Source organism: Haemaphysalis longicornis, unplaced genomic scaffold (genome assembly GCF_048455015.1).
Source record: "Haemaphysalis longicornis isolate Haplotype H1 unplaced genomic scaffold, Haemaphysalis longicornis Haplotype H1 scaffold_6, whole genome shotgun sequence".
Lineage (NCBI taxonomy): Eukaryota > Metazoa > Arthropoda > Arachnida > Ixodida > Ixodidae > Haemaphysalis > Haemaphysalis longicornis.
In genome coordinates, this window is record NW_027526407.1 from 47,371,343 (window position 1) to 47,395,220 (window position 23,878).

The 23,878-nt window shown below is 47.2% G+C and overlaps 1 protein-coding gene across 1 annotated transcript; it reads right to left on the reverse strand.

The window, feature by feature from the left end:
- Nucleotides 1-1,659: 1,659 nt before the first annotated feature.
- LOC144142578 (serine protease inhibitor swm-1-like) lies at nucleotides 1,660-19,773 on the reverse strand. Its single transcript, XM_077674174.1, has 4 exons — nucleotides 19,563-19,773; nucleotides 11,515-11,622; nucleotides 4,935-5,105; nucleotides 1,660-2,226 (listed from the first exon to the last, which is right to left on the reverse strand). The coding sequence occupies exons 2-4, from the start codon at nucleotides 11,594-11,596 to the stop codon at nucleotides 1,895-1,897; spliced, it is 585 nt and encodes a 194-aa protein (XP_077530300.1). The 5' UTR covers nucleotides 11,597-11,622; nucleotides 19,563-19,773; the 3' UTR covers nucleotides 1,660-1,894.
- Between the last annotated feature and the right edge of the window lie 4,105 nt (nucleotides 19,774-23,878).

Genomic DNA, 23,878 nt, shown 5'->3' on the forward strand with positions numbered 1-23,878 from the left:
TTTCACGGCACAATCGGCAGGTACCCGGAAATACCTAGCCGAAGACACAACAGGATCGGTATTGTAAGCAAAAAAGATCCGCGGCGAACTTGCATTTCAAAAATATCAACTGAGGAGGCTTCTGAGAAAATTAATGCCAAGTGTAATGCTACATTTGCGAGTAAAAAACAGCCCTGTGAGCTGCGAGGGTTAAAAATTTGCGAGGTTTCGATCGACATGGGCCCGTTTTATGTTAACCAGAGCGTGTTTGATTTGCGTCATTGAGTGGGTCCTTACTTATCTTGCACGTCCTTTTTGCGTGTGCGCACCGTAATGTGAATTCCTGATTCTAAAGCATTCTGTAACACTCCTCTGGGTGTATGTACTACTTCAGAGCACGCACACATTGATTTTGGCCTACGAACTTGTTTAAGCTCGTGTTTTATTTCCGTGCTTGCCCCGATTGAAAAACGTTCTATATTATTATTTATTCGGATATTGCTGCAGCAGAACAACTACCGGTCAGGCGGCAACGCCGAGACATCGGATCAGAACACGGAAAAGCAGGTTAGAACTGCGCGGAGGAGTGGTGTGATCGGTAACAAAAGTAAAGAAGCCAAATGATTCGGTTACAGTGAAAAGGAAAGTTCACTACGGATATTCTTCCACTTACCGCAGAGTCAAACTTCATTTTATGTAATAGGGGGATAGGAGAAGGTAAGAACAGAGTGCAGAAAACAAAATAAACGGGAGGAATAAGGGTTGCACGGCAGTCGAACCATGCGCGCACATCACAAACACCGGTCTGGCGTCGCACTGGGCCCACAAGACGATCGCGGCAACAGCGGTGACGCGGCAAGGCAAGCTTTATATCCACAGACGAGCAGTCCACCGCGAAGCTTCAAAAAAAGTCCAGGGTGACGGTCGTGTAGTTGCCCGACCGCAAAACCACAGAGCAAATCGAGCACACGCGAAAAAACTTTAAACAGCAGCTCGGCGCCGGCCATGACAACGGCACTCTCGTCCCGCAAGCAAGGCCGCGGCCATGATCATTCCGCTTTTTGGTCACATGGCGAGCTTCTGGGCCCCGATATGGCGGGTTGGCTATTTTTGGTGACGTTCGTGCCCCAATATGGCGGAAGACGTCATCTACTTCTGACGCTTCTGACGTCATCGCAATGCCATGTGCTTTAGGCTCCGCCCAATGGCCAAACTCTGTAGTTGTATAGAAGGCTCTGATACTGATAATAGAAGAGCGCCACTGATTGTTCCCTTTACCTCATCGATGACATCGCTGTTGACTTTGTGCAGCGGGAGATTTGAAAGCTCAATCTCTGATGCTCTTTTGGCGAAAACATCGTCATTCATGGTCGCAATGCAGTGGGCCCAAAAATGAAAGGCTAATTCCTTCAAATAAAACGAGGGGTCGTGTTATCCTCGTGGCCTGCTAAAAGAACGGCCATTTTGGGAGCAAGTCCGAAAGCTGGCACTCGCTCCGAGGTCTTCAGAGAGCAGTGCAGTACTGATCCACTACGGACAGCCCGAGACGCACCCCGGTGTACGTCCCCTGGCTGGGCAGTCCTTAGACTGCCCACAGACTACCCGGGTTTGGAAAACCACGGCAGCCTACCGCGGGAAGTGTCCACGATGCGTCCCTTTTCTGTTATTCAATTCATCTCATTTCCCCATTTTTACTCGTTCCTTTATTCGTCAAGATTCCCGTCACATTTTTCTGCCGTCTTCAGGAGCTACTTTTTCTCTCGCAAGCAGCTCCATTTCGGAGCTCTTCTCTGTCCTTCGGCCAGAAAGCAAACGCGCAACGCATCCGAGCTTTATGCTTACAAAACAGAACATACGAGTGGTTAGAAACCACTGCTCCCCGGACAACTGCCTTGCAGAGCGCAACACGTTGTCTTTAGAAGAAGTGGGACGGCGGGTGCTGGTTGCTGACGATGTTCCTCTGGCGACCGGGCCTTCCGCCGCGGCCACCTCCTCCGCTACCGCCCCGGCAGGCGGCCGTCGGGATGCAGAGGCCGCTCTGGTCGCGGATGAATCCTCGCTCGCAGAAGCATCCCGGCACGCACTGCGCGGTGCAGACCTGGGGGGCAGGTCGGCCGCACACGGCGGGACAGGCCGAGCCGCAGCTGTCGAAGACCTCGTTGCGCTTGCAGCCACCAGCGCCTCCGCCCTGGTTACCGCACTGGTTCCGTGGTACGCAGGGGCCGTCCCTCGTCGCACGAATCAGGCCTGCGGAGGAAAAGGGTTGAGAGTTAGTGAAGCGAGGCTTCGCGGCAAAGACAGCCATTTTGTCTGATGCCGTTCCAGCAGGAATCTCTATGGAGAGTCCCGAACTGAGCATCCCACTTCACATTTTGGTGCTCGAAGCAGAGGTTATTCTTTCTCCCGGAAAGTGAAAATGGGAAAGGAGGTGGTGGCCGTCTTTCCCACTCTATATACACCTCCATTTTGTGTTTAGAGTGCCGTCCTACGGTACTATAAGCACTCCGCTATATCGACGTCCGCCGGCGTTTTAGAAGAAAAGTTCCGCGTCTAGCGCTACATCGCTCTACATAATGTAAAGCGAGGTAACCTAACTTAACGTAACGTATCATGGCTTAAGGAACACAAAGCAATAATGTAAAACACCAAGAACTAACCTAAACCATAAAATTATAATTCAATTTAAAGGTGAAAAAAAAAAGCTGAGGCAAGAGCCAGTCTCGAACCATCGCCCTCGGTATCTAGAAGCTAAGACGGTACCCTTACACCACAACGGCAGACGCTTTGGGCTCAAAGCGCCCCATTTTAGACTCTCAGAAGAGTGCACTGGGGAACTTCTTAAGAACGATCCCTTCTGTTCTTGGAGATGGTGACAAGCAGGACGACCGGCCTGTGATGAAGGGTCGCCAAGATTCCCACTTGGCTTGGCGACCACACACAAACGCTTAACAGTGACGTTAACCCACGCAAAGAAAACTATAAAGGTACCCGGAGGGCTCTCAAGTTTTTGGTCAAACCATAACTACGTTGTAGACGTCTAGAGCGCCGAATTCAAACAAAGGACGAAGGAGGACAGCAGAGACATGCGCTTGTCTCTGTCGTCCTCCTTTGCCCGTCGTCTAAATTTGGCGCTCTGGGCGTCTACAGTGTATCCGAATTTCTCAGATGTTCGCCTTAATCCTAACTAATTATAAGGAACCTGTGCGGGTCCGCCGGGGTCCGAAAAAGTTGCTTAGTTAAGGCGAGCGTCAGCACGCAGGTGCAATCTCGTCTTCATGGAAATCCTAGGCGACTCAAAATGGCGACATGCGTACAGAACACGCTTTCTTTTTGTTATTTACTGCTGAAGTAACGAAGACAGTCATTCCTGGTAAGGTTCGCAGCAATCGTGGACTCACGGGCTCATCCAGCCGCTTGGACCAACAGGGGTGTTGGAAACAACGCAATCGAACCTATTGCACTGACTCATTTACCTTTAAATTATACGTGTCGTAAGTAAGGCGCGATGACGTTACTGGCTCTTTCGCATATCACAGCTGCTACATAGTACACTTTGGGTACTGTGTGCGGTGTTCTCCATCTGCGCGAGAGCGTGCGCCGATTGCTTTCTACGCTTGGCTGCCTTACATAACTACCGAGTACTGCTAAAGAGCCAAGAAAAGGCCCAAGTTGTGCAGAGAAGCACCCGTTGGGTATATTTTGCGGCGAACCCAATCTCTTCGAAAGATGAGTCTTTTCTGGGCTACCTAAACGGCTACCTAAACGCGGAAATTTTGATCCCTCCGTCCGTCCGTCCGTCCGTCCGTCCGTCTGTCTGTCTGTTTGTCACACTAGTCAGTCAGTCAATTGTTATAGTGGGTCTCCTCCAGAATTGTTACTAGTGGTGACCAATCAGTCATTCGAAGTTCACAGGTGGGTCAGGGAACCCGGGGAAATGAAGCTGGAAAGAGGGGGACCTAGCGGAGGTAAGAAAGGGGGAGAGCAGGGAGGTGAGCGGATGGTGAGGGAAAGGATATTAGGGGGAGGATTAGAGGTAGAGGGGATGTGGAGGGAGGGGAAGTCAATGACGGCGAGGATAGAAATGGAAAGAGGCAAAAGGAGTACGAGGATGGGGGAGTGGGGGAGCGGACACAGGGGAAGGGAAGGATATGGGAGGAAGAGGGAGAGCGGGCACGTGATCGTCTCTTGGCAGCACTTGCAGCGAAGCAAGCATATACGCGGCCTTTTTTTCTCCGTCGACCGAGCGTTATATGTGATTGTTCACTGCACCAACTTCACAAGTTCAAGAGTCGTAAGCTCCAAGTGACTGCAACGTCGTACCGCTTAACTAAGCATTCAGTCTCCGTCAAATGAGCACGCAAGAGAGTCGTCCAGAAGACGAGTGCAATAAAGTGAATACATGAGGGATTCAAATAGAGCGAACTTTGGGGTGGGAGGCTTACCGGCTCAAGCGAGTTTCTGAGCCCGAGGTCGCAATGTTCTAACGAAGACTTTCGTGGGGGAATTCCCTAACAACACGGGGCGCGACAGCAGAACTGCAATCTATCTGCGGCGAGCCTCAGAGACTTTCCCCAAACTTTATTTATTTATTTATTTATTTATTTATTTATTTATTTATTTATTTATTTATTTATTTATTTATTTATTTATTTATTTATTTATTTATTTATTTATTTATTTATTTATTTATTTATTTATTTATTTATTTATTTATTTATTTATTTATTTATTTATTTATTTATTTATTTATTTATTTATTTATTTATTTATTTATTTATTTATTTATTTATTTATTTATTTAAACTCAATCAATTACCGAACCGCAGCATCGATGCGCTATCGATAGTCTGAGGATACATGCGAATGAAACGGCCTAAATTAGATGGACTCTCGAGAAAAAGAGGGTTCACCGCGACCGACGCAGTGTTCGTGGCTGATGAAGTGTGCGTGCGTACCTGGCTTGCAGTTGCACTTGGGTCGGCAGATGCGCTGGTTGAAAGGCTCTCCCCCGCCGGCTCCACCGGAGCGACTGCACGGCACCAGGTCGCCCTCGGTGCAGGTGGGCTCGCAGTGGGCGTTGCACTTGGGGTTCCACACCTCGGTCCGGGAGTCGCACGACCGTGGTCCTGCAGGCGGTTCCGAGATTCACGACACTGGCGCTTAAGACCAATGGCTACTTTGTTCAGTTTGAAGGAACTAGCGTTATTGTAACTCCCTAAGTATCCAGTCCAGCCACTAAAGACGTTTTTTCAACACAGAAAGCGCCAAAAAATATATCGAAACTTTCAAATTTCGCGGCTGTGACGCAATCTGTGAAGCAGTGACGTAGCATGTACCAGCACTAAAAACATTGTTATTAGTGTGCTAACTGCACGTTATCAGAGAAATGATGCGATCAAACGGAACTAGAGGCTCCACTACAATTGTCGAGTCATGTTTTTTGGCGTTGGCGTTTTCCTCCATATCGGCCGGCAGACGCCGGAAGGTAGCCGGGTAGTCGGTACATGCTCCATTTGTTTTCGTTAGTGCCTTGGTTATTTGATCGGAGTTCGCGATAAAATTGACATCAATTGTTACCAGGCAAGGCAGTGTTATTAGAGAACTAAACTTGCATTTTGTCTTCATGGCCCCTTTAAGGCAGTGCAGGGTTATACTCAAAAAGCGCGTGGCGAAGGCGCATGACCCAACCTACATGAAAAGGCTCTGCGACCGACAAGTAGGAAAACATTTATCTGGTTGCCTGCGGTAGCGCAACCGTCTGTGCACGCTTCTGTCGGCGTCCGCGCGTACTGCGCGTCCTCGGGTGCAACTTAAGAACGGCAACGATTGATTGATTGATTGATTGATTGATTGATTGATTGATTGATTGATTGATTGATTGATTGATTGATTGATTGATTGATTGATTGATTGATTGATTGATTGATTGATATTGGTTTCCCCTTCGAAGCGGGGTGATGGCATGTCATCTTACCAAAAAGGACTAATATAACCATGTTTTACACTCTTGGTTTAATACTAGCGCTGCTTAGGGCAGGCACTAAAGCTTATTAGGCACGAAATATTTTTTTTCCCCTGTTACAGGTGGTAACTGTCTTAGGCAATATTCCCCTCTCTGCTTTTCGTCCACCAGCATTCTAATCTTCTTTTCGTCCCCTCGACAGCCTTGAAGTTAACTTCCTCTCTGATACCCTTAAATCCTAGGGCTTCTGGAAGCCCAATATTCCCTTCATGTAGATTTGGATGGATACCCTCACATTCTAACACTCGTTCTAGCACATTCTAACATTCACATTCTAGCAGACCACGCATACCCCATCATTTTGTGAATACTTCCCCACAAAACTCTTAGTTCGCAGGCCACCTGCTCTAGCCTCATAAAGCAAAGCACTGCCCTGGGAATTATCGTAGAAATTTTCCTTTCTGATGTTCAATTTCTCAGCCCTGTACATCTCTAACGACGTTTTAGCTTCCATTTTTTCCCTCCATTTATTCGTTTCAATCTGCCTTGCCTCTTTTTTGGTTACCTTGGCTGTTTTGGATTCTCCACTGTTCTTTCCGTATTTCATCGTTAGCCTTCTAGTCTTTCTTAACCACTGCGTGTCCACGCTTTTCAAGTATAGGTACCTGAAAACCTTAGCTGCCCACCTTCGTTGATCCATTGCCCTCAACCTCATCTTAAAGCATATTTTACTCTGAGCTTCTCTAACTTCAAACGACGCCCAGCCCATATCTCCCTGAACTGCTTCGTTAGTTGTTTTTCCATGCGCGCCTAAGGCCAAACGTCCTTAGGCGCGCATGGAAGTTGCCGCTGTGCCTCATCACCGCAGCCGGATGTTACTCCGCGCGGCGCAAGTAGTGCGTTTCTGGGAATATTTTGAACATGGCATGAGCCGTATCCGTGATTTTTTTTTGGACTTAGTATGCTTATAAACTACTGCAGCGACGACAAAAAACCTACGTGAGAAAAGGCAGACGATATCACGCATTCATTGCATTCTCCTTCCAAAACTCGCGGGCCCGTTGACATCCGAGTCCTTCGCTTAGGCGGAGTGATACCGTACATGAGCTATTGCTGTTCTTAACTTGTTCCTGAGTATAGTAACCCCCCGCAGTACTGCAAGTCATACAGTTCTGGATGTGACCGGGCCCGGCGGGGAGGGAGGGGGGTTTGTTAAAGATCTCTTGAAGATTCGTAATAGGAGCTTGAGAACGGTTCCGTTATTGCGGTTCTGTTGAGAGACACACTATATAAACACGACGATAACTTCCATCGCGTACGCCCTCAGCCGTGATAACAGCGCAGCATACCACACCAACCTCCTCGTGCGATTGGCTGAACTCGTCTTATCTTTAGTCCAACGTGCAGTGACGTTTTCTGTCATTTGCTTTAAAATATAGCCGCCCAGATTAGAAGAGTGCCTATGCCTCCCATTCCACTGTTTCGCAAGCAGGCTGTCTTCCTGCCAGGGAGGCCTTGCAGCTTCTGGTTTCGAAGCTTAGAGCGGCCAGCTTCTTGTAAAGCTACCTGTTTATTCGTCAATAGGTAACTTCATTCTCAAAAATTTCACCACCACTTTCTCAAGAGAGTTGAGAGAAGCGCGAAAGCTTTCTGACATTAAAACAGTGTCGAAAGTGCGTCCTTAAGCTTCGCTGAAAGTGCGACCAACCGATCGTGAAACCTTCAAAGACCCAAATCGCAAACGAAGCACGAACTCGTGCGACGATTTTTCGCCCACTAAGTAAACGCATCTACGAACGATCTAAATGTACACCGATACGTGGTTTATAAGATGAAGGTATACTGTTGAACACCTTCTTTATGATCGATGCGTGCATAGTCTTATCTAGAAGCGCTCCTTTCTCGCGATTTTCAAAACCGTTTTGACGATATGGTAGCCCGGTTTCAGGCACGTGCCGGGAGTCTAGAGATGTTATCAGAGCTTTTCGGTCGACCAACTGGTCTACAGTGAAATGCATTAGCTTTTGTGACTGGACGCTATCGGTCCCACTAAGAAAGCTTGCGCTTTAATAACTTGCTCTCTTATTAAGTCACAACGACATGATGACAAAACGTTATCAGTGAATTAGTTTACTAGCCAACCTAGCCGAGTAGCGAATAGTCAACCAGATTACCGGGTACAATTCGTTTGCACGCCTTTGCTGGCTGCTCGCCGATAAGCTCAAACTGAGAGCGAATACATGCGTATTTCTAACCAGCTTGCAATACCTAAAAAGTAAAAAGAAATGGTACTGAAATCCGGAAAGGTGTCTATCAATGCTCAAAGGCGCCATGCAGAAAAAAACACGTTTGATTCATTCGAAAGATTGCCTCGTTAGAGTCATACTGACGCCACTTTTAAGGTAAACTTCGCCCAAATAAGCTATATAATTAGGAAAAAAAGGAACGGCAATGCGACCCACTGGCTCATTTCCCGCAACAGAACATATCATACGCACCAGCACTGCGATTGGCTGAGGCTGGCAAAATCAAACGCAAATTAGTCAGGGCTTATACGTTTGCCGAACCAGCTATTTGCGCTTACATTTAGGGCGCATTCTTTTTTTAACAGTGTGGGGGCCAAGCCCCTCATATCGGGGCAAGGAGGCGCTAGCGACGTCCTCCTCCTTGGTGGGGGCGAGGGCGATCCTCGCGCGCTTCCCTCCTCTCCCTACGAGGCGACGGGGGATGCGCGCAGGAGACTCCCCGGGAGAGACCGCCCTTGAGACGCGCAGAGATCGCACGGTACGTAAATGCCCTTCGGCCACTTCTGGCCGTTTCTTGCATTGACCGTTGTTTCCCACTTCCGTGGGTCACGGCACCCACCGTGTCGATTAGCGCATGCCTCGATTTGCGTCAGTGCGTTTATCTAGGATGCCCGGCGAGTCTCCGCGGGCATATTCCACTTCCTGGTGGGTTGCCCCCGCGTCCGCGATGTGACGACTTGCGCCGTCTGAGGTCAGCGGACGAGCGCCGATGCCGCCCGATCGAGTCCAGCGGCTTGAAATGTGTAGCGGCCACAGAGCCTTCCCCTACGTCAGCGAGCGTTGCGGCCGGCCAACGCCGGCGGACGCTAACTGCTGCCCGACTACGGGCTGGGCACACGCTGACGGCTGTATGCCCCAGGGGCTAGGTGCGTAGTACAGTGTAGTGTTTGTATCGTGGTTGTCCGCGTAATAAACCCCTGTACTATGAAATATCTCGCTTCCCGGTGAAGTGATTGAAAACGTACACTCGCGGCGAGAGTCGTGGCTCGCTCTCGAACCCGTTGTGGGCAGAGTCTCTCGGCAGGGCAGTTCGGTGCTGCGCGAGAGCAGTGAGAATAACGACGGCGCGGTTATTCTATTATTATGTTCTATTCTATTCCTTCATACTATTAGGATAGGAAATGCCCACAACAGTAAGAATGGTGGTTGTAAACAGTGGTAGTTACGAAAGTACACGTAAACATAGACGTACCGATGCGTACTGCTGTTGGTACTGCGCGCACTGTGTTTTAGCTACATAGCACTGCGGCGCTTCGGGGTTGTCTCAGATGATACTTGCCGATTGGCGTAAGCGACGGTGTCTTACGTGAACATATTTGTCGAACGAACGCCATGTTTCACGAAACGACTATTTTTTGCCCTAACAAAAACAAACCAGGTGCAAATACGGTCAAAAAATAAGCAAAGGCAGAAAACAGACCAGCGCAGTATGGTGGTGCAATTGAGGAGGACTGACGGTAAATAAGGCTCCACAGTCGGCTGCCGAGCCTAATGGCTCTTTCGCCTGAAGACCTGTTCTGGTGACGTCATTGCAGACGTCACTAAAACACGCGATTGGACGGGGGCATGAACATTTCAACTTAAATTGATTATTTTTTAGTAAATAAAGCATATTTTACTTCCGGACAAGCGCTTGGGGCACTACAAAACACGAAATCTTTCGAATAAAACAAACTCGTATTTTGTCTGCAGGCCCCATTAAGAATTCTTTCCAGCCGCTCTGCTATAGACGGAGCCACCCTCCTACAGTCGACTTCACTGCTGTGCACAAATCCATTGCTGGAATGACATTACATCTGCGGCAATGTAAGCAGAATGAAGGTCCCATCTATCCTTATAAAACGCCGTACACTGAGCTCTTTCGAAGTCTGTCGCAATAAGAACGACAGACGCCGACCAAAAGAAACTGCCGAAAGCGTTAAAAAATAAAAATTCCGTTCTGTCGTCCGCGTCCTTGCGCTGTTTATTCAAACGATGTATAGCCAACTAGCCCAAACACAAGTTTTACTTGGATTCAAGAGACGTTTCGGCTTCGCTACGGAAGCGAACAGCTTCATCCCGTCCAGATGGCTTACCGTCGAACCATCGACATCTTTGGAAGTCTACTTCACTACTAAACACAAAAGCATTGCGAAAATGGCATTTCATCTCCGGCCATGTAAACGGTCTTGTACCGAAGAATAAAGGCCCAAATATCCTTTTAAAACGCTGGACACTGAGCCCCTTTAAGGTCTACTTCATTGCTGTACAAAAATGCATTGCTAAGAAATTATTTTACTGGAGGAAATGTAAGCAGTTTTTGAAGGCTCCATGGAGGGAGCGCTGTACGCCGCCCCCGCGCTCGGGCTGGTAGGGCGTTTTTGAAGCAATAAACGTTTGTAGGTGAGTGGTCCCGTTGAAAGGGAAGTATTGAGCTCATCACTCAAACTCCGCGCGCACTCAAAACACAAAATAAACGGCAAAACTGTGCCTACAGGTTCAGGCATAGACGAGGTTCGTACACAGCGATGACGACGACGGAAATGGGAGAATCTAGCCGCGAAGTTGACCAGTGACAGCCGATCGGGCAGCCATGGCCTATGTGACGCCCCTTAGGCCATGCATAATGAGGACAACTGAAGAGAGAGCGGTTTGTTTTTCCGCGTCTTTCACATCGATTTGCGCGCGCACCGCTTCACGTGCACGTGTAATATTTGGCTCAGGTATTCCTGGCAGTGTAATCTAAACGTCGCGCAGGTTTACTTGTACTGCTCAAAGAGTGTTGCAGGGTCCCCTTTAAAGTCGGCTTCGCTATTTACACGAATAATATGCTAGCGCATCTTGTCACGCATTTCTGCTTTAATTTTTTTTTCGCTTCTTCCTTAACAATTTTGAAGGTACCAAACATCTACATTCGCACTATCACAACGACTACATGTGTTATCTTGACCACTTATGCCTCTTTCTTTGCATATATAATGCGTCAACCCAAAATCGTCACGGTTTTTCGGTGGAGTTCTCTGTAAAAAACACTTCCTCATCGTCGTTGCCGTCATCTCTATCATCAGCATCAATCTTTTTGGGCCAATGAGGGTCGAAGTCCTCGCCCGAAGATTTCAGTGCAAACGAAATAAGGAAAGGGCGATGATAAAAAAAAAACAAAAAAAATGGGGAAAAGACTGGAGCTGACAAAGAATGCTTATGCATTCAAAATAAACACGCTCTCTTCGTTTCGCTCCGTGTTTAATCAATCGCGTTCGGCACATTCGGCATGCACGACGCGTTTACCTTCAAGTTGCTGTCCAGCGGCTAAGCTGAAGACGAAGGCCACAAGGGCAAGGGGCGCCAGGTGGGTCAGCGAAGAAGCCATGACGCGCCTCCTAAAAATACACGGGTCTGAAAAAGGACAAACAAGAAGCAAGTCTGAGAGAAATCTTCGCAATCAGCTTCTGCCGGCCGAGCTCTTATAGCTAGCTCGTACGAGGAAGGAAAAACCAGGCCAAGACCGGCTTCTTTAGAGCGATGCGATGCGGTTAGACAAGCTGAAGCTTTTATAGATCCGGAAAAATAGGGGAGGACGCGGTGCTTTTTGATTTCAACGCATGGGGGCAACGAAATAGCAGACGACACATAAACCCGCCGCTCGCATGCAGACGATAATAGCGTTGTGCACGTACGTCGAGCTCGAAAACAAAAAAAAAAATTGGCCGCGTAACTGCTAACTTCGCTGCAAATGTCGTCGAAAGAAGATAGTCTTGTTTTCAACTCGTATTTCGTATTCGCTATCGCAGATATCAAGCGCACATTTATTTTTAATTAAAAAAACCCTGCGAATACCAGTTGCACATCGATGTTTTGCCTCAAATATGTCTTATGTTTTCTTTGTGCTCTACAATGTTGACATGAAGTATGTTTCCAGATGCAGTGGTTAGGTAATGTTACGGCATCAGAAACTTCCTGTTCAAGAATTCCTGCAACTTTTGGCTGTATAGCTGAATCGAGGGACACAGACCGACAGACAGACAGACAGACAGACAGACAGACAGACAGACAGACAGACAGACAGACAGACAGACAGACAGACAGACAGACAGACAGACAGACAGACAGACAGACAGACAGACAGACAGACAGACAGACAGACAGACTAAAATGTTTGTGTTTAGGTAGCCCAAGAAAGACTACCGCTTCAAAAATTTTACAGGAGCTCTCAAGTAAAAAATTGTTGGATGAATGCGTAAGCAGCTGTGCTATGCACAAAGCTCCACTAAAGTCGTCTTTGCCATTAAACACAAATGCATTGCGGGAAGAGATGTTTAAGAGTAATTTAGGCGGGCGCCGGCCTTGTACAAAAACGAAGGGTGACACATTGTCGGGCGTTGCAGGCGGTCAGACGGGTTTCCGTCTTCAGTCAATATAGGAATGCTTAAGCACACGAAGCTGGGGATATTTGGACGGGGATGTTTGCACGATTTGAAGTAGTAGCAGACGAAACAACGTCGCACTTGAAGCTCGTCTTACGACAGCGTCACTCCCATAAATACGTGGTTACCTGTCAGTATAATTATTGACGTCATCATAGGTGCACTCCCGACGCGTTCGATAATGTTTTTATCTGCGAGAGGCCAGCAGCTCCCAGGCGTTTCGTCAGAGGAACAGAGGAACGGCCAACTCATTTCTCGAGAAATGGGCTCGAACCAAATGAACGCAACAGTGCAACCTTTAAGTGACGATCGTCGGTGATTATGATTCACCCTTCACGACACACCGCGGTGTCGAATAACCGAATGCCCCTTGAGATTTTCGCCACGGCGTCTCTGTGAGCTAGCAAGTGTTTCTTGGGAGACAAAATAGCACGTTACTTGGAACTGCGCAATGCCTTCTGGGAAGAAAATGAATGAAGTTAGAGGGAGATATTGTTAAAGAACAGTGACTCGCATCTATCGGCTACCTTTCAAAGGGTGTTATTAAGGATAAAACACCCTTTAAGGGGTGTAAGAGTGTTACGTGTATTCTTGTGTTTTTGCTAGGGTTAAGGGCGTTATAAACGACAAAAACACCTTTAAGGGCGGTTTTCTGCTAGGGTGTAAGAGTGTTACTTATAGACAGTAATTTACACCCTTAATGGCGTACATCATTTTACAGTTTAGGAACGAAATAGCATTATTTGAAGCTGAAGACGAACTATTACAGGGTCCAGAAAGGAGGTGGCGTCAAAGATCGGAGTAGGATGTGGATTGGGAGAAATTTTAGCGTAGCCATGAAGAGACTGTATTGCCGATAACAAGGCACTCCGACGCAGAGCTCCACTGTAAAATGATTTCACTGTCTATAACTAACACCCTTACAACACCCTTAAAATGCCCTGTATTTTGTCTCCTGTGTTTTCTAACACCCTTGCAACCTAGCAAAGACACAAGAAAACACCCTATAAAAGGGTGTTTTTTACCGCAAATTACACCCTTTTAAAGTGTTTTTTTATTCTTTTATTGGACGTAAAAGTGTTAGTCATAGACAAAAAGCGTGTAAATCATTTTTACCGTGTGGGGACAAAGGCACTGTTGAGTCTTCTAAATAATTCTGGACGCTCCGAGGTTCTCTAACCCTCGGGACCCCGGATCATTTTCTTTTGTTCTTAGAATTTTTTAACAGCGGAGCTACTTAACCCGGCCGTAAGTTGTCCGACGCCAACAGAAATCCTCCAATTGGAAAGGAAAAAAACGCTTCCCGTGGTAGGAATCGAACCGGCGTCCATCCGATTGAGCTATCATTTCTATGCGGGCGCAGAGTTTTAGCATAGCGGGTACCGTCTGCTACGCTAAGTTTAGCGGGTAGCGAGGCCCGTTGCGGATAGGGTGGATTAGTTCCGTGAGCCGGCCTTCGTCATGCCCGCATTCGCTCCGCTGAGGGGCAGCCTCCTAGCCCTCCCGCGATCGCCTGCGCAGTCGGGTCCAGGTAACCTGCCGCCGTAGCGTGAGCCTCTTTGGGTTATCCGTAGCGTTGGCTTTGAACAGCCTGGTCTCCGACGAAGGGAGAGGGGCCGTCAGCTCTGCTGCTTCTCCAGCCTTGCACCACCCGTGCAAGCTGCGCCAATTTTTGAGTCCGCTCCAATTTTATTGAATTTTATCTTCCGTCTTGTTTATTAGCTTTTATGTCATTTTTACCCTTTGCTTATTTTCGCCTGTATTTACACCCATCTGAAGTGGGAATCCCCGTTGTTAGTGGGGCTAAACTCTTCACTATTCACTAGAATCTCTCTCTCTCTCTCTCTAGCTGTCTCACCCTCCTCTCTCTATTTGCCCTCTCTAGCTGTCTCACCCTCCTCTCTCTATTTGCCCTCTCAAGCTCTCTCTTCCCTCCTCTTTCTTTACCTCTCACTATCTGTCCCCTCTCTATCTCTAGCTCCCTCCTCTCTCCCTCTCTCTCTGTCTCTATACCCCTCTCATCCCTCCTCCCTCTCTCCCTTTCTCTCTAGCTCTCTCTCTCTCCCCTCCACTCTCTTTCTATCTCCCATGCTCTCTCTCTCTCTCTCTCTCTCTCTCTCTCTCTCTCTCTCTCTCTCTCTCTCCCCTCCACTCTATTTCCATCTCCCATGCTCTCTCTCTCTTTCTCTCTCTGGGTCCATTTTCAGAAGTGGCAGGTCTCGAACAATTACCACTACCAGCTTTTCCTTCCGCGTTTTGGCTGAAGTTGGGTTTCACCAAGGTAACCAGCTATCAAGCAGCTGTCAAGCAGTCCCAAGGTTTCCACCCGTCTTCGTGACTTAAAGTTGTTATCAACGCGATGCTCGTAGCACCCTTCGAAGGATGTGGCTGGCTATTCCACGTATCGAACGTCCGTGTAGCGATACAGATCCACCACGTTGCTATACGTCTTTATGCTATTCTACCAGTGTTTTTTTAATCTGTTTTATGTAAGCAATAATTCGTTATAAGATAAGTAGATACAAGAGATATGTACTGTGTTCCTGTCGCGTACGCCTAATCCGCTGCCTGTTTATGTACACTGCAAACTGATTTACACCCTTTTTGTCTATGATACCCTTACACACTACCAAAAAACAAAGAAATACATCATTTGCAAGGGTGTAAGTAACGATAAAACACCGATAGAACATAAAATACCGAAACGATAAAACACCGAAAACGATAAAAAGGATGTATTCTAGTGTTTTTGCTTTGGCGTGGTGTTACAACAAAACACCCTTAAAGGGGGTTTTCCTTTGTTTTGTTTTTTGGAGAGGTGTAATGGTGTTAGTTATACACAGTGATGGTGTAAATCATTTTACAGAGTATCAACAGGGCCCCACGTTTCTTGTAGACTAATGTACCACGCCTTAAATCACCCCTTTTGTGGAGTTGTTGAAGAAGTCCAAGTTTTCTAAGTTATAAAGTTCTTCAACAACAGTTCAGAAGTTTGTGGGTGACAGCAGGTTAAGGAATAACCTTCAACTGGAGGCTCTTTAAGTTAAGTTTGGCAAAAATGATGTTAGTAATTTTATTGTTTTAAGTGCTGACCATTTTAGGAGCTCGCTTTGTAATCGCAGCTCGCTCGCTGGGCCTAAGTATAGAGCCCCACGGCGTTTCGTCGTAGCGGCTGTCGTCGCGACGTCCCACAGAGGCTTCGAAAGCCAAGCGGCTCTTGTGAACCGCTAGCGCTTGTCATACAGCTCCCCGTTGTTTAGAGCAAAGAAAACTGCAGGCACATTTGAGGCAAAATAGACGTTTACCCGCAGCGCGATCGTTGTGTTGGTTTTGACGAAGTGGGAAAGAGTGGCAGTGCAACGCCGGCACTTGCGCGAGGGAAAGCAAGCATAAAAAAAAAACAGAACTCCCACTGGCGTTGTTTCAGGCAGGGGGTGCGCGAGCACTGCGAAGGCGGGAAATTTGAAATGCGTTGGTCAAACCTCCGTTCCATTCATAAGAAGAGGAATGGGACAGGGCGGCGAAGAGCCTGATGGGTGGTAAGAGTGAGCGGATAACGGCTCCACAGCCCATTATGGCGAATTACTGCTCTGCGTTTCCGACAGATTTCACATTGAGTGGAACGGCCTTATATTTTTAATAACTGCTGTCAAACAGATTTGTCAACACTGGCGAGAAATGGCCTGACAGCTCGCTCGTCCAAGCTACCCGAAATAACCTTCCCAACTGAGATGATTGACTGACGTGAAAGTACGTGACAGGTGCATTAGTCAGGTCTAACACCATTAGAGCTCTAATATTAGCAGCGCAGGCGGGAATGGAAGCTGCCCATCAGATCTAGCATCTTGCAGACATCTTGAAATGTTGTAAGATTCCACTTCCGGGGCCCTTTGGGCTTGCCGCAGAACCGTACCTGTCACCTGCGTGACAGGTGCATCTATCAGATGGAAAGCTACTGGCGCTAACAGTTAGCGATGCTCTTGAATGGCAAGCGGCCTTCGACTGTCACGCCTTGGAATCCATTTTCTAAATCCGCACAGTTCACACCCATTCTGTACATCGGACGTACAGCAGGTTGAAAAATAAATACACAACTGTGTTCTCTTAGAGAACCCACCAAGCTCTCACAGTGTTTTTTTTTTTTGTTTTTTTTTTTGTTTGTTTTTTTTTTCCAGGGAGGTACAGCCTTTGTCAAAATTTTCTAGGCCATGTCAAAATCGCGTGGGGCACGAAAAGCTGAAAGTACAAGCTTACCTTTTGAACGGTGCTGAAATGTTTTGTTCCAGAATGCGGGAGAAAGCACCTTTCTTTTTTACTGTCAAAAACAATTTTGATCACAGTCAAACGTTAATAAGATTTTACATTGAATGTCTTGCGGTGCAGAAACCTTTGACGTAGCCTACAAAATTTTGAAAAGGACTGTACGTGCAACGTTAGTTAAGCTATTCTGCTATTCTGAGGAGATGGCAGGTCGCATTGAAATGCCTATGTTAGAATGTTGTTTTTTTATCGTTTAATGTTGCGTTGAGCCGTCACGAAGTTAGTGCAGTTATGGGTGCGTCGTTAGTTTGGTTATATAACGCGGTAAAATTTTTCCGCACGAATACACGTCGACACCCCTGTCGCAAGACCACAGCTTCGCTAAGCGCGATATAAAAGCGGACAAAACACACAGAAGGAAGCGGACAGAAGTGCTATAAGCACAAGGGCAGAGGCCGTGTATAGGCGCAGATGATTTCCTCGGCCCAACCGATACGCATTTAAAGCCGTTCAAAGATAATGCCTTTAAGCCTGGCGAATGGTGGGGAGAACGTTTTGAGTAAATGTTTATCTTGGTTAACATAAAAATAATTTAGGAGTAATAAAAATAAATTAACGACGTAGTATGACTTGAAGCAGCATAAGAACAATATTGTCACGTAGCCAGAGACGACCCAGCTGTCTTGAAGCAAAAACAAGTTTATTGGAGCGAACTTGTGCTCCCCTAACAACTCAAAGAATACACGGGCGGCGAAACATCAGTCAACAAAGTGACGTGCGCAGACTGGTGTCGGCGAATCGAATGCCGCGGCGTCGCCTCTGCGGGAATTTATCTTTGGGCGCGAGTGTTTCTGGAACCGTCGGATTACACCCAGAACAAAGAAGATTATTCTAGGCTGTTCACGTTAGTTTGGAACGCTCTCGCTATCAGAAGAGATAATACATGCGGCATAGAAAGAAAGAATGGAACACGCGCTCCCCTTAACACACAGATAACACAGACCGGCACAGCCGGGCGGTAAAAGCAAAACACAAATAAACAAACAAATAAACAAACCCAAGTAATATGTGTCGCAACATTACTTGAAATGTCATCTTTGTGTGCTTGAAGTTGACAAGATTTATTTATGAACTTAATTTTCTGAGGTTTTTTTATCGTTCCACTTTCATAGCTCTTTTTTTAAAATTACCGAACTCAAATTATTTGCACAACAAAAACCAAACGCCAGGTGCTGACTGTTATCGCAACGGTCGTGATGTTTCCGATCAACGGCGTAACCTAACATCTCGACGAATCAAATTACCTGAAAAGCCCCTTACTGCGACATACCCCATTTAGGCATGTCATAACAAAAAAAAAACTAAATTCTCCCTATTTACACGTCTTTTATCAAAAATTAACGAAAAGTTGATAGTTATCCCCGTTAGCGAGGCGCTGTCGTGAAGTTCGCACTTCAAATTTTTCGATTTTTGTGATTCTCGATGCCAGTAGAAAAGACCCGAGGATGCAGAGTATCATCGGCGGTTATTGGGCTGGAAAATATTTATCGCGCAGCATGGAAGTTTTCGTGGCCCTACAGTTTTATCTGACATTTACGTCTCTTACTTACACGCCCATGACAGAAATTATGTACTCGGTAGTGACTGAGTACGATATTTTGGAGCAGGTTAAATAACCTCACGCGTTGTAATTGCTTCATTGCGACATGCCTCAAAGTCTATGTGTACAGGTCGGCACTTCAAAGCCTAAACCTGAATTTGAATTACCCTCCATGCACATTTACAGACAATAATCACTTCTCGTTCATTGAAACCATTGCACCGCGATATTTCTACACGGTTTCAAAAATATACCTTCCAACTGGTACTCCCGTCAACGTATGTTGTCATTCCAGTCGAACAAGTTCACTAGATAGCCTTGAATTTCTGCTTTGGAGAGTCGTTATGGTTGGGAGAGGTTAAGTGATGACGGTGTTTTCACATCAATGGATGATAATTAACAACTTTAATTGCCAAAATAATGAAAAAATTGATACATCACATTTTGACAGACTGCACATCATTCGCCAGAACGGGAACTTATTGTGACACGGGTGCGAAATCTTTAACCAGCTTTTCTAACCCTTTCGGAGCAACTGTCCACCCTAATTTTTTTTTCGCTCCTACAGAGAACTTTTTAAAAAGACAAGCTGTTTTTCCTAATAACCTAAAGAGAGGCTTTGAACAAAACCGTTTCAAAAGACGGGCTTTCCATAGAAGTGTCGTGCGCAAACCATTTCCAAAATTACCTTGGCAGATTCAATCGCTAGCTTAAGCGCCTCCCATAACCTATTTCTCTAGCTGGGCCAAAGATAACCCAAAAAGAGACCGACGGCCTCCTTGCTAGGTTGTCCCAAAACACACATTAAAGGAGAGAGAAAACTTTTCAAGCACGTTAGTTTCGAATTTTTGAATTACATTCAGCAGTTCGGAACGCTACTCCAGTTCTGAACGTAATGTCAGACCGGAAGACAATCCTTTCAGTCCGCAAGGGCCGCACCTTCAAAGAAAATCTCTCCATGAACAATAACTATGCAGGAACAAGAATGCCGCCCGAGTTGGCAGAATGCTAAAGCAATCGCTCCGGAGAAGAGCTCGATCGCAACGTCTTACCTGATCGGAGTCCTGAGAGACGCTGTGTCTGAGTGTGACGACGACCTGGCGCTTCGGCGTGCGAGAGGATCCAAGGTTATCCGCTGACGGGAAAACACCACCCGGTTTCCTTTCCTCTCTCTATCTTCTCTTTTCTTGTATTTTTATTTATTCTTTTAGCGCGCTTGCTTACGACGCCTCTGTACGTCTAGCCGCAATTCTTAGTCGCCGTGATCTGGCACGCACACACCCCGCGTTGCCGTTTCCAACGGACGTTGCAAGACGCCGTCCACTCTTTCTGTTCTCTCTGTCGTTCCCCCTCCTTCCTTATACCTTTACTCATCCAGTTTATTTCTTGCTTTGTTTTCCAACTCTTGTTTCAAACCTCCTCGGAAACCCGTATGCCCCACGTGCGAGCGGTTTGCCTCCTTTCGGCGTGCACGCGTAGCAGACGACGCGAGCGGTTTGAGCAGACGATCCACTGGCGGCCGTTCAAAGGATGGACCGGGCGAGGCGTGACCTGGGAGTCAATTGGGGTCGTGGCATGGCGGGTTGGAGGCTGCTTAAAAAAATAACAGCGGGGCGATAAATTAGTTTCCCCGCATATTCAACGAGGACGTATGCGCGTGGGTTCTTCCGGCATCGCTGCTGTCGACTATAAGTGCTGCCTGCCGTCTTATGAATGGCACGCGAGCTGGCGATAATTGTCGACGGTCCTTCGTTCGACGGAAGAAAGGTTGCGCCAACGTTGGACGCTGGTGCGAAGCTGCCTTGGTAGTCGCACCTGCTTAATTGGCATCTGTTCGCCTTCGGGGTCTTGTTCTTTGAAGGAGGTTTGTTTGAACGGCCTTACAGGCCAGTTAGAGCAGCAACGTCCATGTCAGACCTTCCTGTATTGTCGGTTTGGCGTTTAGGCGGCCGGTGTATTTACGTTCCGGGTCGGTAGTTTATTGTTTGTCTCTACATTATAAACACAGCGTGAATGCCCGATCGGGAAGCTATTCGAAACACGTACCATTGGCGTGCGTCCTCGTGCGTGCGTGCCCAGCCCGATGGGGCCTTCGTTGAACCTCATAGAGGTTACCATCTACCTAGATACGCGTAACATAATGGGTAACAATTAAAGCCATCCTCTAACTCTCCTTCGTGTGTGATTCTGGAAGCACTATCGTAAGCACACAGCGGCCTTGCGTAATTTGCTAGTCGCAGCCTGTATGCCTTCGGCTTTGCTTTTGTGGCGATCGAATGTCGAATGCGGCTATCGAATGCGTTTATTGCTACAACTGAGAAGAAGCCGGCCAATGGCAGCGGAATAGCTTGAGTGACGTCACTGAGGCACGCAAACAATGCCCAGAGAGAGAGAGAGAGAGAGCAAAATCTTTTGCGAAAGTTCGTGATAAGTTACGTAATGGGCATGGAGTAGTAATGATTAGCTGACGTGCTCTGTGACCTATATTCTAAGTACTCCATGCGCTTGTTGACTACGTTGTGAAAGGGTTGATATTTTGATAAAAAGTAAAAAAAAAAAGTGTTTTCCAATTCAAATTGCATGGACTCTTTTAACGCTAGAATTTAATGGTTTCAGACGAAGCACCGCGCATGCCAAGTTATATTGTTGTAAGAAGCGGTTCACATTTTGAGAAAACTTAAAAAAAAAGTGTTGAATGGACCCTTTTAACGCTCGAATTTAATGAAAGGTTTCAGAGCAAGCACCGTGCATACCAAGTTATAACGTTGCAAGAATATGAAACCAACACTGATAAGGCTCAGCGCAGTTCTTACCGCGCCAATAAAAAAAAAGACTGTACGTAAGTGTCGAACGCTATACTGTATCAAGTTGTAGTCACAGGTGGTCATCGGGAGCAGTTGCTGCTGCTTTATCGTCACCAAAATAGAAGGGCCGTTTGTGGCGTGAACGTTATCTGTTAGAATATAACGTGTGAGCGAGCTCTCGAACATTATGATACCATTCCGTACTTAACGTGGTTACCCCGTTGGAAGAACGATTATATGACCACGTTTATTTATAATGTAAACCACGTGAAGAACGTTTGGAGAGAGCTAGGTCATTAACATCGAACAATATCAAAAACGGAGAGAAACAAAGGCAACCAAATTTATAATAGCGCGACGTGCATGAGTGTTCAGACTAAAGTTTACATTGTTATGACTCACCGTGTTGAAAACAGTAAACATGCCAGTTTGTAAAAACTAGAGGGGCAGTGATTTGGGTTCGCGGCGACCTGCATTACTTGTCCATAACTTGGTGAATGGTTGGAGGTGTGTACGTATATGAGCGTTTTAGCACTTTTATTGCAGATGGAGGGCCAGAGGACTAGTGGATTAAGAAAGGGGTAAGGATTAATGGGTTGTGAACTGGTTGTGAACTGATTGATTGTATGGTTTAACGCGCCGACGCAACGCAGGCGATGAGGCGCGCCGTAGTGGAGGGCTCCGGATTACTTTTGACCACCTGGGGATCTTTAACGTGCGCCGAAATCTCGAACACACGGGCGTTTTTGCTTTTCGCCTCCATCAGAAAAGCGGCCGCCGCGGCCGGGAATCGAGCCCGCGACCTCGTGCTCAGCAGCGCAACGCTTTAGCCACTGAGCCACCACGGCGGGTTGGTTGTGAACTGTTGAGTGTTTGGTCTTCATATGTAGGCTCATTGCCGATCTCGGTTACACCGCTTGTGCGAGTGCACTCTTAATAAAATAAGGTCCTTGGGCTCATCGCCGATCTCGGTTGCACCGTTCGTGCGAGTGCACTCTTAATAGAATAAGGTCCTTGGGCTCCTTGTCGACATCGGTTACAGTGCTCGTGCGAGTGCACTCATAATATGATAAGGTCCTATAAAGCACAACAAGTGTTTGTGTAATGAAGTGTAAATAGTTGTGTGTGGGGCATTGAGGAGTGAGTGTGCCAAGTTTGGGGAAGTTTGGTCGTTCGTAACCGCAGAGGACGAATGACAAAAAATGTAAAAAAATCTAAGAGAACTAATGAACGGCTTGACTTTAGTGCGGCCGCGTTCAAAACATCATGGTGTTGAATGAAACGGACAATCAGGATGCACGGATCGACGGCATTTCTAAATTAAACGGGGTAAATGACGAACAAGCGAATACCGCGTGTGAGCATAGGGTTCACGAAATCTCTCTCTCTCTCTCTCTCTCTCTCTCTCTCTCTCTCTCTCTCTCTCTCTCTCTCTCTCTCTCTCTCTCTCTCTCTCTCTCTCTCTCTCTCTCTCTCTCTCTCTCTCTCTCTCTCTCTCTCTCTCTCTCTCTCTCTCTCAGGTTCCCTCTTTCACGCACAAACGCGCACGCACGCAACATGCACGCACAGCAAAATCAGTGGTCCCAAAGTGGTCCCCTAGGGTACGCCGAAATATAAAGTAATATCAAAAATCTGTGACAACGGTAAACGACCTTTCTGAGGTGACGTCAGCGGGACTCTTCGAATTGCAGTCTCAGGACAAAACGCAGACTTTCCAAGACGCACGCACGTTTTTCACGTCCATTTCTGTGGCGAATGATATCCGCGATGAATGCGAGGGTGAAAACCGAAGAGCCGCAGTATCGGCATATCTGTTACAACACGTCTTCCGGGAAGCCGCGTTCTCAGGATCCAGGGCGGAAGGAGCTTTTGTTTCCTTAGGGTTGTCTGTTGTAAGATCTCCGGCCTCATCTTTCGGCAACCCATCGATTGTTTAGAAACACCCGCGGCCGTTCAGGTCCAGTGGGAAATGTATACCGGTAAGATCTACCTCTGGGCGATAAGGAAGACGCCGTCCGGAATGCAAAGCACGGTTCACTACCACCGTTCATCGGGGTTTCGCGTATGCACACACATCAGTGTGTGACGTAAAATCTTCTTACGTCACCCAACGGGCGCGATTCAAGGTCATTTTGAGGACTAAAAAGAAGAGCAAAAAAGAAAGGAGAAGCGGGAATGCTTCGCCGGCGGCGCCTGCGCTGCGCAGAGACCGTAGCAGACGACACTACGCCGTGTGGTGGTTTTGGCGCAAGCTCGTTCGCGCAGACGATATTACGTTTCGTCGATGTTACACTGTAGACGGAAAACGCGGCTTGCTACCTTCGCACGCATAATGCACACGTAGGTAAGAGCGAGAAGGGATGAAAAAAAAGCTATATGAAAGCGCAGTGGGCATGGAATCTTCGCTGAAACCAGTTTGACGGAGCGCACGCGGAGAACGTACGAGGATGCGGCATTTGCGTTTAGAAGCGAGCTTCGAGAGGGTGCATGTCACAAGTTTTTCAGCGACGTCAACTAGACAGCTTGGCGTGCGCTTTCACGTATCCTACTTACTTTCGTTTGTC